Here is a 14,886-nt window from a genome sequence, read left to right on the forward strand (position 1 = left end):
AATTGAATTGTCAATAAACACCTAAACTCTTTGGTGTTTATTGCCTTTGCAGCTCCTAGATCAGATTTAGTACAGCTGGTATGACACCTTGGATCGATTTCAGTGGATATGATGACTTGTCAGTAAGTGAGAAAAATAAATGTGAAATTAATGGATAGGTGTAGAACTGATGATGAACTAGTGGTTAAATTGGTGTGCAGGATTGCAAGCTGATTCACTGCAAAGGCATTCCATAGCAGTACCCAAGAATGTTTATAATACTTTCTCCCTCATCAGCTTTAAATATTGGCCAGCTGCCAAGTAGCTGATGTACAGAATTTTGCACAGCCATTTGCAGCATTATGCTCTGATTAGTTAATAGGGATGTAATTGAATCTTTGCTTCTTTCACAAATGTCTCCTTGTCATTACTATTCACTGAGAACTGAAACAAAATTCCATTACTACTTTGCTCAATTAGAGTAATTTTCATGATGTGGCCTCCATAAACTACAGCATGAGACGTCTGTGGTAAAGGAGTGTTACAATAGTTAGCTCAGTGGTAGTCCGACAGGAATGCCAACTGCTCCCTCAAACTGATCTGGCACTTGGTGTGTTACAGAAATTAAATTGATTGTTTTGTGGAAAGAGCAAGGAGGAACAGATTTTTGTACAGCATCAGGAATACAGAGGCAATTGTACCATATTTCATGGAAAATTCACTAAACAATTATGTATACAGATGACTATATAAAAATACAAGCAAGCATATCAAAAAAAGGTAAAATAACAATTCTATACCCCAATCCAACAACACTTATATTATTCGGAGCATATGAAGTGAAGTTAATCACAGTTTTGCTGTTATCCTGTCCTGAAGAGAATCTGTTAGAACAAAGTTAATATTTTGCCAAAGTGATTTTTTTTACCCTCCAAAACTGGCATAGTGAGGATTCAGGAGTCATTAACAGCAACTTCATAACTTTTCTTTTCTGCAGCAATCACTTTTGGATCTTCTCTGTTATAATGGTAGGTGCTGATAGCTACATGACAGCTTCTGGGCCATCTATTGATTAAGATATATGGTTTAATAGGAGACAATGGCCTTTCTCCCACCAGCTAACATCCTTGTGGGTCACCCTTGACCAGAGACTCAACCCGAGGAATCACATCATTACAGTGATTAATTGTGTATTCTCTAATAAAACAAAAGAGCAAATTGTATCAGTTGACCTTTAAATGCATTGTTATGGACTGCTTTGTGGTTGAATTCTTGGATTGTGGGCATTATTGGGGAAAGTTGGAATTTATTGCATAGCCTTTGCACTGTTGTGGTGTATGGGTTAAAACTAATTCTGGTTCAGTTCATCTGTAGAGAGAGATGGCAAATTATTCCACTAACAGTTTGGATAGAGGAGCTAAAACCCCATGGTACATGATTAGATTCATCATGGAAACTGGTATGGATACAATTCCTATTTGTCATCACCTTTTCCACTGACATTGTTGTAAGATCACTGTCGGTGGTGGAGTGTATCACTGATTCCTGAGACAAAGGTGTATAAGGAGTATCAATCTCAATGTGTATGCACGTTTGTGGTAACGGCTGCCAACAGCTTCCTTTTTAACTTGGGTGATGCAGATAATTGAGGCTCAAGCAATTATATTATCTTGTTTCAAATCCAAATGCATATTTTTCTCAGAATTTCTATTTAATTGTTTTGCATGCTTGGGAGTCCTCAAAATACACCTGCCTGTGCCAACACCAACAGCAACACCTCGTGCAGTTTCTTAGACTTTTCTTCACTATTTCATCATTTTTGCACTGTTATCCAGCGGCTTCAAACTTCATACTCCCGAGAAATCATTAGTGTTATTCTGGAGAAAAATAGGATCATAACCACCCTTTAGTAAACTGGAGTTAGAAGCGGCAGAAGATACAAAAGCCTGAAAGTTTGTACCTTGAAGCTTTGGGACAGCTTCTACCTCGCTGCTATAAGGCTATTGAATGGCTCCCTTATTCAATAAAATAGACTCATGACCTCACAATCTATCTCATCATAGCCCAGCACCTCATTGTCTGCCTGCACCACACTTTCTCTGTAATTGTAACAATTTATTCTGCACTCTGTTATTCTTTTGTATAACTTCAGTGCACTGTTGTAATACATTTATGTATGAGTAACATGAAAGACAAATTTTTTACTGTACCTTGGTATAAGTGACAATAAGGTTCCTGATTAGTCAGGGCTTCAAAGATTTTGGGGAGAAGGCAGGAGAATGGGGTTGGGAGGGATAATAAATCAAACTTGATGAAATGGTGGAGTAGACTCGATGGGCCAAACGGCCCAATTCTTCTCCTGTGTCTTAGAGTGTTATAGTCTAATAATACTGTAATCCAATTTACCAAGATCCGAGATGGATTTACAATAGTTCATTGTAATGAGAGCTGAGCCACTATATGAAGGGCAAGTTATAGTTTTTTTGAACTTCTGAGGATCTGGATTTTCTTGGTAAGCCTTAAAAATATATTTCTGTTCTTTAGTTGTTGCTTGAGATAAACCATGGAATGTCTTGTATAGTAGTTTTTTTAGAAGTGCCTTCCTCAAGATTTGAAACAGTTCAAGAGGATAGCTCACCAGCACCTCTCTAGAGCAAAAAGAGGTGGACAATAAACACCAGCCAAACAGATCTGAGAAATGAATAACTTAACAACATTGTGTAACTTGTCCCTCATAGTGGCACTCCTCTCACTGTAAAGAGCAATGTCTTGGAGATCTCTGAGAAGAATTGTGCTAACAGTTCTATAGTTCTGCAGCTATATCCCTCTGAAACAGTTCCATGCCTTGTTCTAGAATTCCTTTACCTCTGTGACCAGGTTGCATAATTTCTGAGTGTAGTGGTAATGTCTACAATGTCCTCTTGGCACAAAAAGTATCATGCAAGTCTTTGGTATTATCAAATTGACATTTCCCATTTAGTATAAATGGAAAATGATTTTGGTATTGCTAAATTTATGAAGAGTAAACATATTCTACCATTGCATTCATATTAGACCTTATTTTGTATTTGTTTTTACATTGACATAATTTCTTCAGTCAGAACAAAAACAGGCTTTCAATGAGAATTATCAACAATTTCTTTCCTCCCCCAGATACAACTCTACAGTTCCTTCTGCAGATCATTTGTTGTTCTAAATTCTAGCATTTGTAGTCTCTTGTGCCTTAATTTCTTTTGTTATTTGTTCGGAGAGCATCTATGGAGCTTTTAAAGGTAAACCGTGCTCTATAGCTGGGGTTCCCAACCTGGCGTCCATAGACTTTTTGGTTAATGGTGGGGGTTCATGACATTAAAAAGTTGGGAACCCCTGCTCTATAGGATAATATAATTCCACCTTTTGAAGATCTTTATATAAAGCGAAGCTTATTCTGTGGTTGACATGAGTCTTGGAGCACACACTGTACCTTTTTAAAAAAAAATCTAGGAGTATAGAATTTCTTCATGAAAGAATGTACTCATTGTGACATGCTTCTAATTTATCTTTTTCTTTTGTTTGCCATGTTAACGATGATGTGGGGGGACAGTTTGCGCTGTGCAAATCTGATGGAAGTGAAGGCTACAGATGGAGAGTTTGTTTATGCAAAAGTTAAATTCGGTGGTGCAGTGAATGGAACAATAACTCTGGTAAGGCCTCTGTACATTTGTTCTCGAGATTTGCTTTTCCATTTTCAAAAAATGCCTCCTCCTTCTGGTAGAGCAACATTGTGTAATTAACGTCAGTGATTAGCACAACACAATTACAGCTCAGGGTGTTCTGGAGTTTGGAATTCTGTTCCGCCACCATCCATAAGGAACCAGTATGTTCTCCCCATGATCACGTGGGTTTCCGCCAGGTGCTGCAATTTCCATCCCCAGTCCAAAGACATACCATTTAATTGGTAATTGTAAATTGGTGAGGCTCACTGGGAAGGAAGGGCCTGTTCTGCACTATCTCTAAATAAATAATAGTTGCTGAGTTGTTATGTGATCCAAATTCTTTGAGCAATCATTAATAAAAAAAAATTAATATTGAAGAAAATGTTGCTAATGCAGTTCAAAAATATGTGTGCATGAAGTGAAATTGTTTGCAAAGCATTTGTAGCTTCTGTCAGCAGGAATTAACATGATTGTAATGACACTGTCTGCAGAGTTTTGTAAAAACTGAAGAGTGAATTGGAATTTTGGCTCCAGATATTAGGAACTGAATTTGAGATTTGACCAATCGAGAACAAACAAGAACACAGACATTTGTTCTGTTATTCCTACTTCCTAGTTCCCAGTCTCTCTAGTGTACATTAGTTATAGACTCATAGAAAACCTACAGCACAATACAGGCCCTTCGGCCCACAAAGTTGTGCCGAACATGTCCCTACCTTAGAAATTACCTAGAGTTACCCATATGTCGGTAGGTTTCATCTGAAATTTCCAGTTGGCGGACGATTTCCCTCCACGCTGCTCTGACATATTGGGAAATCATGTACTTGGCAAATTACAGCAGTGGTTTGCCTTTGCCATCTGCTGGGTGAGTTTTATTTTAAGAGATCACCAGCTTTTAACCCAGCATGGATGGAGAGCGTGCAAGGGAGCCAGCCGGATTCGAACTCGGGACCTCTCTCCCTGAAGTCCAGCGCTGATAGCACTACACCACCAGCTGGACAGGGTTACCCATATCCCTCTATTTTTCTGAGCTCCATATACCTGTCCAGGAGTCTCTTAAAAGACCCTATCGTATCCGCCTCCACCACCATTGCCAGCAACCCATTCCACGCACTCACCACTCTCTGTGTAAAAACTTGCCCCTGACATCTCCTCTGTACCTACTTCCAAGCACCTTAAAACTGTGGCCTCTCGCGCTAGCCATTTCAGCCCTGGGAAAAAGCCTCTGACTATCCACATGATCAATGTCTCATATTTTCATGTGTTCAACCTGAAACTTAAATCTTCCTCCAATTTAATTCCAATATCCTTTGTGTTAAAACAAAACTTTTCCTCTAAACTTCCTCAAATGAACTTAAATTTATTTCCCTAGTTATTGAGCTCTCTGCTGGGAAACGTATGCTTCCTTTTCATCATGTCTAGATTTTCAATAATTTTAAACGCCACTTAAATCTTTGTTGCCATTGCTGATTCTAAACTTGTCCAGGCCTGGCAACATTCTTGTGAATCCCTTTGCTTGTGCTCCCCCTAGCCCTATCACACTCAATATGATGATCAGAAATGTATGCCCAAATTGCTGGTCTATTGATCTCTAGCTACAGTCTAAAACATTCCTTTTGCTCTTATTACATTGTTAATTTTGATACCTTTTCAGGATTCTGTAATGCTCACCTTAAATCTTTGATATATTTACCATGGAAAATTGATAGACCTAGTTTTGTGAAACATCAGTTCAGTCAGCCATTGGATTACCAAAAAGTTACCCTTTCCTTTCTCTAATTTAGCCAAATTTGTATCTTTTTTTCCTATTTTCTCTTGGATCATGATAATCATTTCTAAATCAACTTGCCTTGTATGATTTTTTTTGTTAGCCTCCTTACTCAACTAGATATGATCAACTTGAAAAGTGTTGATGGGTCAGTCATCCGTAATCTGCAGACATTTTCCTTGACTAAATTTCACGGACTAAATTTCTAAGAGTTTTCCCTTCCGTCTCCTCATTTAAGAATTAAATTGATACCAAACATCTATTGACTCAGTCCATTAACTACAGAATGCTTAACACTTGCCAACGTTATTGAGGAAACAAGTGTAAAAGCTCTGCAGTGAGCATAGTACCACATTTCTGAATATGTCAATGTGTTTGGGAAGTGTGTGAGCTCTGACAAACCTTTGCCATCATGTTCCTTTAAAGTAGCTCTTCAATTTGCTGCCCGAACTGCGTCTCATCAGTAAAGCTGTCTCTTTTATTTTCCACTCCACTATTTTCATCTGGCACACAAGCTGAAGCTCCATCTTGGTCTCTTTAGAAGCCTATCCACTTCCTGGGAGCACCTCTGCTTCTTCCAGGTTCCTCATTTTTATTATGCATGTGCTCAGAAGAGGTAGGAGTAGGAGAGGGCCATTTGGCCCTTCCGGCCTGCTCCACCATTCAATAAGTTGGCTGATCTAGGACCTAGTGCTTTCCTGGCATACTGTATATGATGATATGATCCAAGATGGCGGCGCGACGCAGCTTGCAGTGGCCACTCCGGAACTGATTATCTGTTATTTGTGAAATGGGGTGCCGTGCGCAATCATAATCGATTGAAAACGGACGTGGAAGCACGGAGAAACATCAGGACGTTCCAGGAAGACTTCCTTCGTTGCTGCTGCTGCTGTGAGGTCCAGGACTCTGCTGGGAAGAACAGGCCCCCAGTCCTCGGGGTCGCGTTGCCAATGGCGGGGCCGTCTTAATACGCTCGGCAGAGGATGGTGCTCAGAGAAGCTGTGAGGGGATGGTTGGCGGCTCGGAGGTTCGACAGACTCGGAGTCCTTTCGACGGACTCAGATCGCTTTCGGTGTGTGCTGCGTCTGCGAGGCTGAGTCGGGTGGCGTCTTGGAAGTCCATAGCGGGGGTACTCCCTTCTGCCGCCGGCGTGGGATGGTGAGTCTGTCGGGACCCTAGGGACTTGTGGAAACTGTGGTGATTTCTTTTGAACTTACAGTCCTTTAACATCTTGGACTATTTTTACTGTGCCCATAGTCTGTGTTTTTTTTAATCAATTATGCTACTGTTTGCACTGTTGTAACTATGTTGTAATTATGCGGTTTTGTGTAGGTCTTGTAGCGTTAGTTTTTGGTCTTGTTTTTGTCTGGTGGATTTGGAGCTCCTTTCCGGGGAATGCACTAGATGGTAGCGCGATATTAATACGCAGCAGCCTGTCCGGACTCTGGATTGGGGATTGCCAAACGTTGCGTGGATTTTCTGGTGTAGTCTGTTTTGTCATATGCTTTTGTGATATCATTCTGGAGGAACGTTGTCTCATTTTTTAACTGCATTGCATTTGTGGTTTCTAAATGACAATAAACTGAAACTGAATCTGAAACTCTTCTCAGGCTTCCAGCCAAGTATAGATATCGATTTTTAACCAATATTTCAATTGCAAATTCTTGCAGAGCTTGTCATCAAAATGTTTGTGAAAATCGATAGCTGTACCCAGCTGGAAGCCCAGAAAGAGTTTATTCATCGTACTGATCTGCTTAGAGCCCCAGTGCTCCACCAGTCTGCCCTTTCTCCATACACCTCAATTCCACTGAACTGTGTCTTAGATTATATTAAATGAGGTAGCCTGTATTGCTTCCCTGGACAGAGAATTCCACAAATTCACTGCTCACTTGTTTCTCCTCAACACATCCTAAATCTATTCTCTCGAATCTTGAACTGTGTGCCCTGGTTCTAGACTCACTATTGGAAGCAACTTCCTGCCTTTAATTTATCTATTGTTTTTGTAACATCCCCAATGATAGATAGGCATCCGTTAGTCATTGGAAGGTTTCATCCGTCATTTGAAGGTTTTTCCAATGTGCAGGTCTGGGCAGGGTTGTATGGGAGACCGATGTTGTTAATGGGAAGGACACTAGGACCCAAGCAGCTTGGCACCGGTGTCATCGCAGAGCAATGTGTTGCTAAGTGCCTTGCTCATGGACACAAACACGCTGCCTCAGCTGAGGCTCGAACCAGTGACCTTCAGGTTACTAGTCTGATGCCTTATCCACTAGGCCACGCGCCAACACATGATCCCCATTCATTCCTCTGAATCTGAGTGAGTATAGTCACAGGTGACTTGATCTCTCTTCATAGGTTAACCCCCTCATCTCCGGAATCAACCTAGTGAATCTCCTCTGCAGTGCCTTCAGAGCCAATATACATTTCCTCAAGTAAAGAGACCAGAACTGCAGCCTGTACTTCAAGTGTGGCCTCACCAATGACCTGTACAGTTGTGGCATAACCTCCCTGTTCGTACATTCATTCCCTCTGGCAATGAAGTTATTACTTTGAATTGTCCCGATAACATTATTAATTTCTTGCAAATTAATGGTATTTCGAATTGGGTTACTTTGAAATCTCCAAGATGAGTTACTTCAATATTTTATCAGCATTTTAGGTATTTTACTTGTAGACTTCTTAAGAACAGTTACACCTTTGGAAATTTGGGCTGAAAGAGTCACAAACATTGCCACATTCCCAGATTTTTTCCTTGCTCAGTTGAGGGGCTGAACTTCCAAGGGATTCCCACATTTGCTTTCTGTAAACTTTACAAATGCTCAGTGCAAGCAGCAGCTTTCTCTCCTGTTCCATGGATCATCTTGTTGCATGAATTAGGTCACTGCACAAAAGTACTGGTAGATATGAAGCAGCCTCTTTATTTGACAAAACAAGATACAGCAAGCATCATGTGGAGACTCTTCTGGTGGAAGATCTGCCTGGCCCAGCACTACACACATCTTGTATGGTAAAGATCAAAGAAAATTCAGGACAATTCAAACAAATCCATATTTACAATGCCTTCTTTGAACTACACATGACAATTTCAAATGTCTGAATATTCCCACCATCACACCCACGATAAGTGTTAATAACTGATTGGATTTGTGCATGTGTAGACAATCAGTTAAGTGCCTGTTTCCTGGTTTGTCTCTGCATTTAAAAAAATGTAATCTTCAATGCATATTCGAATCTGAAGGCTAGTGGCTGAAGTCAGTTAAATTAATTGCTACATGTTTGAACCCCAAAAATTGCACTAACAGTCCCTCCTGCACACAAGTAAATTTGTACCAGGAAAGGAGGATCTACTCACATAGGACAGCAAAATGCCCTACCTCAGAATTTCCCCCCAATTACTTTTTGTGCATCTACATCTCCCCTATATCCTTAATGGCTTCCTACAAAATGTTAAGCTGACAAATTGTTCCAGAAATTTGGAAATGCAGCTTCATTCAGTGCCTGTTGGCTCTTCCCCTGCTGGCTGATTGTAGTGTAGTCACATTCCCCGTCTTCACCCCTTCGTTCTCTGGTCGCTAACTCTCTCTCCAGAGCACCAGTAAGGGAAGTGCATGAGGCTCACGGGCCTTCTTATCAATGTACAGGAAGGGGCTGGGGTGTCTCTATTTGAATGACTCAAGGTGGCACCCCCTTCTGAACTGTCCAGTCGATCACCGGCCTGACTGCTGAAAGGGCCTGGCTCATTTGTATTCACTCCTCATTTAGGCTGGGGGTGACTGCCTTTGGATACCATGTGTCGTCTGAAATGCCATCAAAGTTGTGGAACTTGCTGTCTCTGCTTTAACTTGAATCCCTCCCCATCTATTTTCCCATTATCTTTTCTATTCTATGCTATTCAACTAATCGTCTACCTTCAGCAACCAGCCTTCATTGCAGAGTACCATCACCACCACACTTTAGCATGCTGTTCACTGGTTTCTGTCACACTTCTCCCTTTGCATTTGCTGTGGGTGTGTTTCTATCACCTGTAGACAGTCGAGTCTGCTGTGGCTGGCTGGTGTTCATCTCTTAGGTTCTCTGTGACTACACAGTTACTGGGTACACTTGATCCTCCGCTCTGTTTTTGGGGGCAGCGAGTAGGTGAATCATACAGTTTATCATGAGTCCAGTGGCTACCTGGCTGAGTGTGCACTCGGACACAAGTGTCACTTGTAAAAAGTACCATCTGTGACCCTATCCACCTGGGGGCAAACCTGCCCTTTCAGGAAGCACCCTCACCATGACTTGATCTCCTGGCTGTGGGAGGACTATCTCTTTTCCCTCTGGCTCTCACTGGTTAGCAAGGTGTTGCCGTTGTTTTGCCTAATTCTCCAACACTTTAAGTTGCTTACAAAGGTCTTTTACACACTGTGTCATTCTATCCCTGTAAATCCCAGGCTCCCCGTAACCTGTAATTACCCCATGAGGAAGTCACATTGCTCGCCCCATCAATAATTTGTAGGAGCTGAAACCCAACGTGCAGTTTGGGGTTGCTAGAAGGCATTTGATAAGGTCCCACATAGGAGATTGGTGGGTAAAATCAAAGCTCAGGGCATTGGGGGGAAGACATTGACATGGATAGAAAACTGGTTGGCAGATAGAAAGCAAAGGGTAGCGGTGAATGGGTGTTTCTTGGAATGGCAGGTGGTGACTAGTGGGGTGCCACAGGGCTCGGTATTGGGACCACAGCTGTTTACAATTTACGTCAACGATTTGGATGAAGGGATTGAAAATAATATCAGCAAATTTGCTGATGATACTAAGCTGGGTGGCAGTGTGACATGTGATGAGGATGTTAGGAGAATTCAGGGTGACTTGGATAGGCTGGGTGAGTGGGCAGATACTTGGCAGATGACGTTTAATGTGAATAAGTGTGAGGTTATCCACTTTGGGAGTAAGAACAGGAAGGCAGATTATTATCTGAACGGTGTAGAGTTAGGTAAGGGAGAAATACAAAGAGATCTAGGAGTCCTTGTTCATCAGTCACTGAAGGTGAATGAGCAAGTGCAGCAGGCAGTGAAGAAGGCTAATGGAATGTTGGCCTTTATTACAAAGGGAATTGAGTACAAGAGCAAGGAAATCCTCTTGCATTTGTACAGAGCCCTGGTGAGACCACAGCTGGAGTATTGTGTACAGTTTTGGTCTCTAGGGTTAAGGAAGGACATCCTGGCTGTAGAGGAAGTGCAGCGTAGATTCATGAGGTTAATTCCTGGGATGTCTGGACTGTCTTACGCAGAGAGGTTAGAGAGACTGGGCTTGTACACGCTGGAATTAAGGAGATTGAGAGGGGATCTGATTGAAACATATAAGATTATTAAGGGATTGGACAAGATAGAGGCTGGAAATATGTTAAAGATGCTAGGAGGGTCCAGTACCAGAGGGCATGGTGTGAGAATAAGGGGTAGGTCATTTAGGACAGAGTTAAGGAAAAACTTTTTCTCCCAGAGAGTTGTGGGGGTCTGGAATGCACTGCCTCAGAAGGCAGTGGAGGCCAATTCTCTGGATGCTTTCAAGAAGGAGCTAGATAGGTATCTTATGGATAGGGGAATCAAGGGATATGGGGACAAGGCAGGAACTGGGTATTGATAGTAGTTGATCAGCCATGATCTCAAAATGGCGGTGCAGGCTCGAAGGGCCGAATGGTCTACTTCTGCACCTATTGTCTATTGTCTATTGTAATTTCATCAGGATTCCTGGTAATCCATCAACCCATGTCTTTCCTGTCTCAGCTCTAGCTTTGGCTAAGGCGTTCTTGATTGTTTGGTTCATCCTTTCTACCATTCCTGAACTCTGGGGGTGGGAAGGTATGTGGAACTGTTGTCGAATCCCTAACGGTCAGCACATTTCCTTCATCACTTTCCCTGTGAAATGTGCCCCCTGATCCGAGTCCACCAGATCTGCGGTTCCCCACCTTGGGAGGAGTTCTTGAACTCGAATCCGTTCAGTGGTGCTGGCGGTGCAGTCCCTTGTTGGGAAAGCCTCTACCCACCCAGTGAAGTGATGCATAATTATCAGACAGTAGCTTTCTTCCCTGCTTTTTGGCAGAGGCCCCATGAAGTCTATCTGGATATTTTCCCAGGGTCCCCTCGGCAATGAATGATTTGCCAGCTGTCGCTTTATGCCCTTACCAGGGTTATGCTGGGCACAAATGATACAATGGTGGCAGAATTTCTCAACATCCAGGCCACCACCAGTCCTGCTGGAGGGTTGTGATCATGCTCTACCTTCCCTGATGCATCACCCATGATATAACTTCATTAGTATCTTTCTAATACGTGGTGGGGCCACTGAGACTCCGTCCTCCCCTTGAGTCCAACTTCCATCTGGTCCCTCCTTTGCTCTCTCTCTCCTCTACTTCTCCTTCTCTCCTACCTCCACCTCTTCATATAATATTACTAAACTGGCTTCCATTGTTTCTTCCTGCACACTTGTTCCTCTTGTTCCTCTGCCACCTTTGCTGTCGTTTCCTCTCTGCTCTGTACTCTCCCCTTGCTGGTGGGCTTTTACTTTAATTACTGCTGGCAGCCTCAGTGCTCCCAACGGTTGCTGCATTAGGTGCCCGTGCTCCTGTTGTGGTTACAAATCCTCATCGTGCCCATTCCAACAGATAATTGTGCACCATCCTGAAGGCTACCATCAGTCTGTATATACATTTGCTTGTCTGCCTTTACTGTAGCACAGTGCTTCTATTGGGGCCTCACTTGAATTGAGCAACCCCTTGGCAGTGCTCCTAAAACTAATTTTATACCTGTTTCTGTCATCGTGGCCCACCCAGTCCATGACTTCCTGTGTATGTACGTACCTCAGAGATCCATCTATTAAAATTTCCTCTGCTTCCCCTTGCATAAGTGTTTCTTTCACACTGATATGTTCTTCCTGCTCTATTTCCATTTGGCACTCGTATGCCTCCCCCCCTGGGACTGTGCTAGTGGGATTCATTCCAGTGTCCCTAACTACCATTATTGCCAGGTAAACAGCTGTAAGTGCGTCACTTTTTATAGGATACTGCTAATGGGGTTTATTCAGGCCCCCCTCTATTTTAATTGGGGTTATTTTTACACTACAGTCTTGCTTGTGTCTAGCCCATACTGCTGACAAAGTAACCCATGGATAGCATCGTGGCTGCAGCCTCTGATGATTGGAGAGGCTGTGGATATGCTGGTTATGTTGTGCGCTCTGTTGATTGTACGTGTTTGCTGCCCCCTCTTGCACATATTATTTCTCCCTTTCCTGAATCTATAATGGCTCCTGCTCCCCTTAGGATGTCTAATCCAAGGATAGTACCCTCATTTTTTGGACAGACCCAGAAATATACAGGAATTTGCACTCCGTTGATTTCAGGTATCTCTGCTTTCACTGTTCTTTCTCTTTCACTCGTAATATAAGTAGCCTGTCTGGTTGTTGGCAAGGATAGGCCAGTTATTGATACCGATGTCCCTGTGTCCTCTAACATATCGCATTGTCGGCCCCCTAACAATGCTGTAGAGTACATCCGCGAGTCACCAGCACTGGCAGTGGGGGCTGCCACCGTCTCTTTTTTTCCTAACCTAGAAACTGCCTTCACTATCTCTATGATCCAGTCGGCAGTCGGTTTGGTCAGACTGGGCACCGATGGGGTGAGAGACTGCCTTGAGTTTCACCTGTTTTTCTTTACACTCGCTCTAATCATGTCCCGATAGGCCACAGCTATAGCATATCAACTCCTTTACTGTCTTATGCCTAGTCTAGCAGTCCTTTGCTAGTTGCCCTGGTTGCAAACCCTCTGGGACATCACACCAGCTGCATCCACTATCGCCACTTTATGATTTCTCTTGCACTCCCTTCAGTTTACCTCACTGGCCCACGAAACTATCGCAGAATAGGTCATCCCCACCACTATCCCTAAATCTAAAACTTCCTGGTGGGCTGAGCTCAGGCCTTCTTTCATCATTTTCAGGAAGACTGGGTCGTTCTTCCTTGGATTATCCAAACCAGAATAATCTTCATACGCTCGATTATTTACATTCCGCATAATCCATGGCTGTCTCATCAACTCTCTGAATCCCTGATATTATCGTCCCCCAGATGCTGCCTCACTTCCCCTTTAAAGAGGTGATATCTCTTCATTGCTGGTGTTCCTGGTAGTTGCCCAGGTACCATCCTGCATCCCCTGGGCCATCCTATCCGACATATTCCTTGGGCTCTTCGCTTTTACCAACATGTGTACATCGTCAAGGTGCATCTAATAAACTTCAACCACTTCCTTGAGCTTGTGCCAGAATTCTGAATTCCCACAGGCGACTTTAAGTGAGGGTCACTCTGACAAAATTCTCTGTTTCTTTCCGGGGGTGAAGGGCTTATGAATGGTTGTAAGGGCTGGTTTGGATCATCAGGGTTCTCAACCTGATGTTGCCTGACCTCAATAGGTGCCATACTGACTGATATATCTGAGTAAAACCCCTCCCTGAAATGTCTTCACACTAATTCCAGATTAATCCATAAATGATGGATACATGTTAAATAATACACAGTTAAAACTGCAGAGTATACACTGTGCAATCTGTCACTTGTGTGTGTCTAAATACGTGATGCCTGCTATATCCCTTTGCATCCAACTGTTACACACACACACACACACACACACACACACACACACACACACACACACACACACACACACACACACACACACACACACACACACACACACACACACACACACACACACACACACACACACACACACACACACACACACACACACGAATGAGAATAGACTGGTGTCCCGAACCTTCAATAATCACCCTTCGCAACTGGTGGCTCCGTCTCACCAAATTAACACACGAATTTTTGTCTCTTGTATAAACACACATGCACGTACACACACCACATTTATATCTACCGGTTCAGCTCTCTGTGTTCATGACACCTTGCACTCCCATGTACCACTGACCCGAACAGGTCCAAGTGTGAGTGCTAATTTTAAAAACAATGGGTCACATGAAGGTATCCCACTCCTGACACCAAATGTTTTTGAGTGAATGAATTCACTGGAGGAAAGTACTAGTAGACTTGAAGCAGCCTTTCTATTAAACAAAACAGGATACAGTAGACATCATATGGAGATCTTTCAGTGGTGGAGGAGCTAAGTCTCCACACGATGCCTGTCGAATAAAGAGGCTGCTTCATGTCTACCAGTACTTTTCTGCAGTGACTTCATTCATGCTACAACACATCACTTGAAATGATATTGGATCATTTGAAAGTGGCAGAAATGTGCTCCTAAGTTCTCTTTTGGTTTCCAGCTCACCTGCAATGAATTACAAGCAGTATTTATTGGCTCAACCCAATTATCTACTGAACATTTGACAATGAGCCATCATTCAAAAACTAATAATTCAGTAATTTTCTTATGGGTGACTGAAATAT

The 14,886-nt window shown here is 42.7% G+C and overlaps 1 protein-coding gene across 1 annotated transcript in view; it reads left to right on the top strand.

The window, feature by feature from the left end:
- The window catches only part of cusr (Copper-only SOD repeat protein), a 119,977-nt gene that overhangs the window by 23,389 nt on the left and 81,702 nt on the right, over window positions 1-14,886 (top strand). The window contains exon 3 of the mRNA XM_073026863.1: window positions 3,563-3,662. Coding sequence (XP_072882964.1) covers window positions 3,563-3,662 — 100 coding nt within the window. The remainder of the gene's footprint in view (window positions 1-3,562; window positions 3,663-14,886) is intronic.

Source organism: Hemitrygon akajei, chromosome 23, assembly GCF_048418815.1.
Source record: "Hemitrygon akajei chromosome 23, sHemAka1.3, whole genome shotgun sequence".
NCBI classification, from domain to species: domain Eukaryota; kingdom Metazoa; phylum Chordata; class Chondrichthyes; order Myliobatiformes; family Dasyatidae; genus Hemitrygon; species Hemitrygon akajei.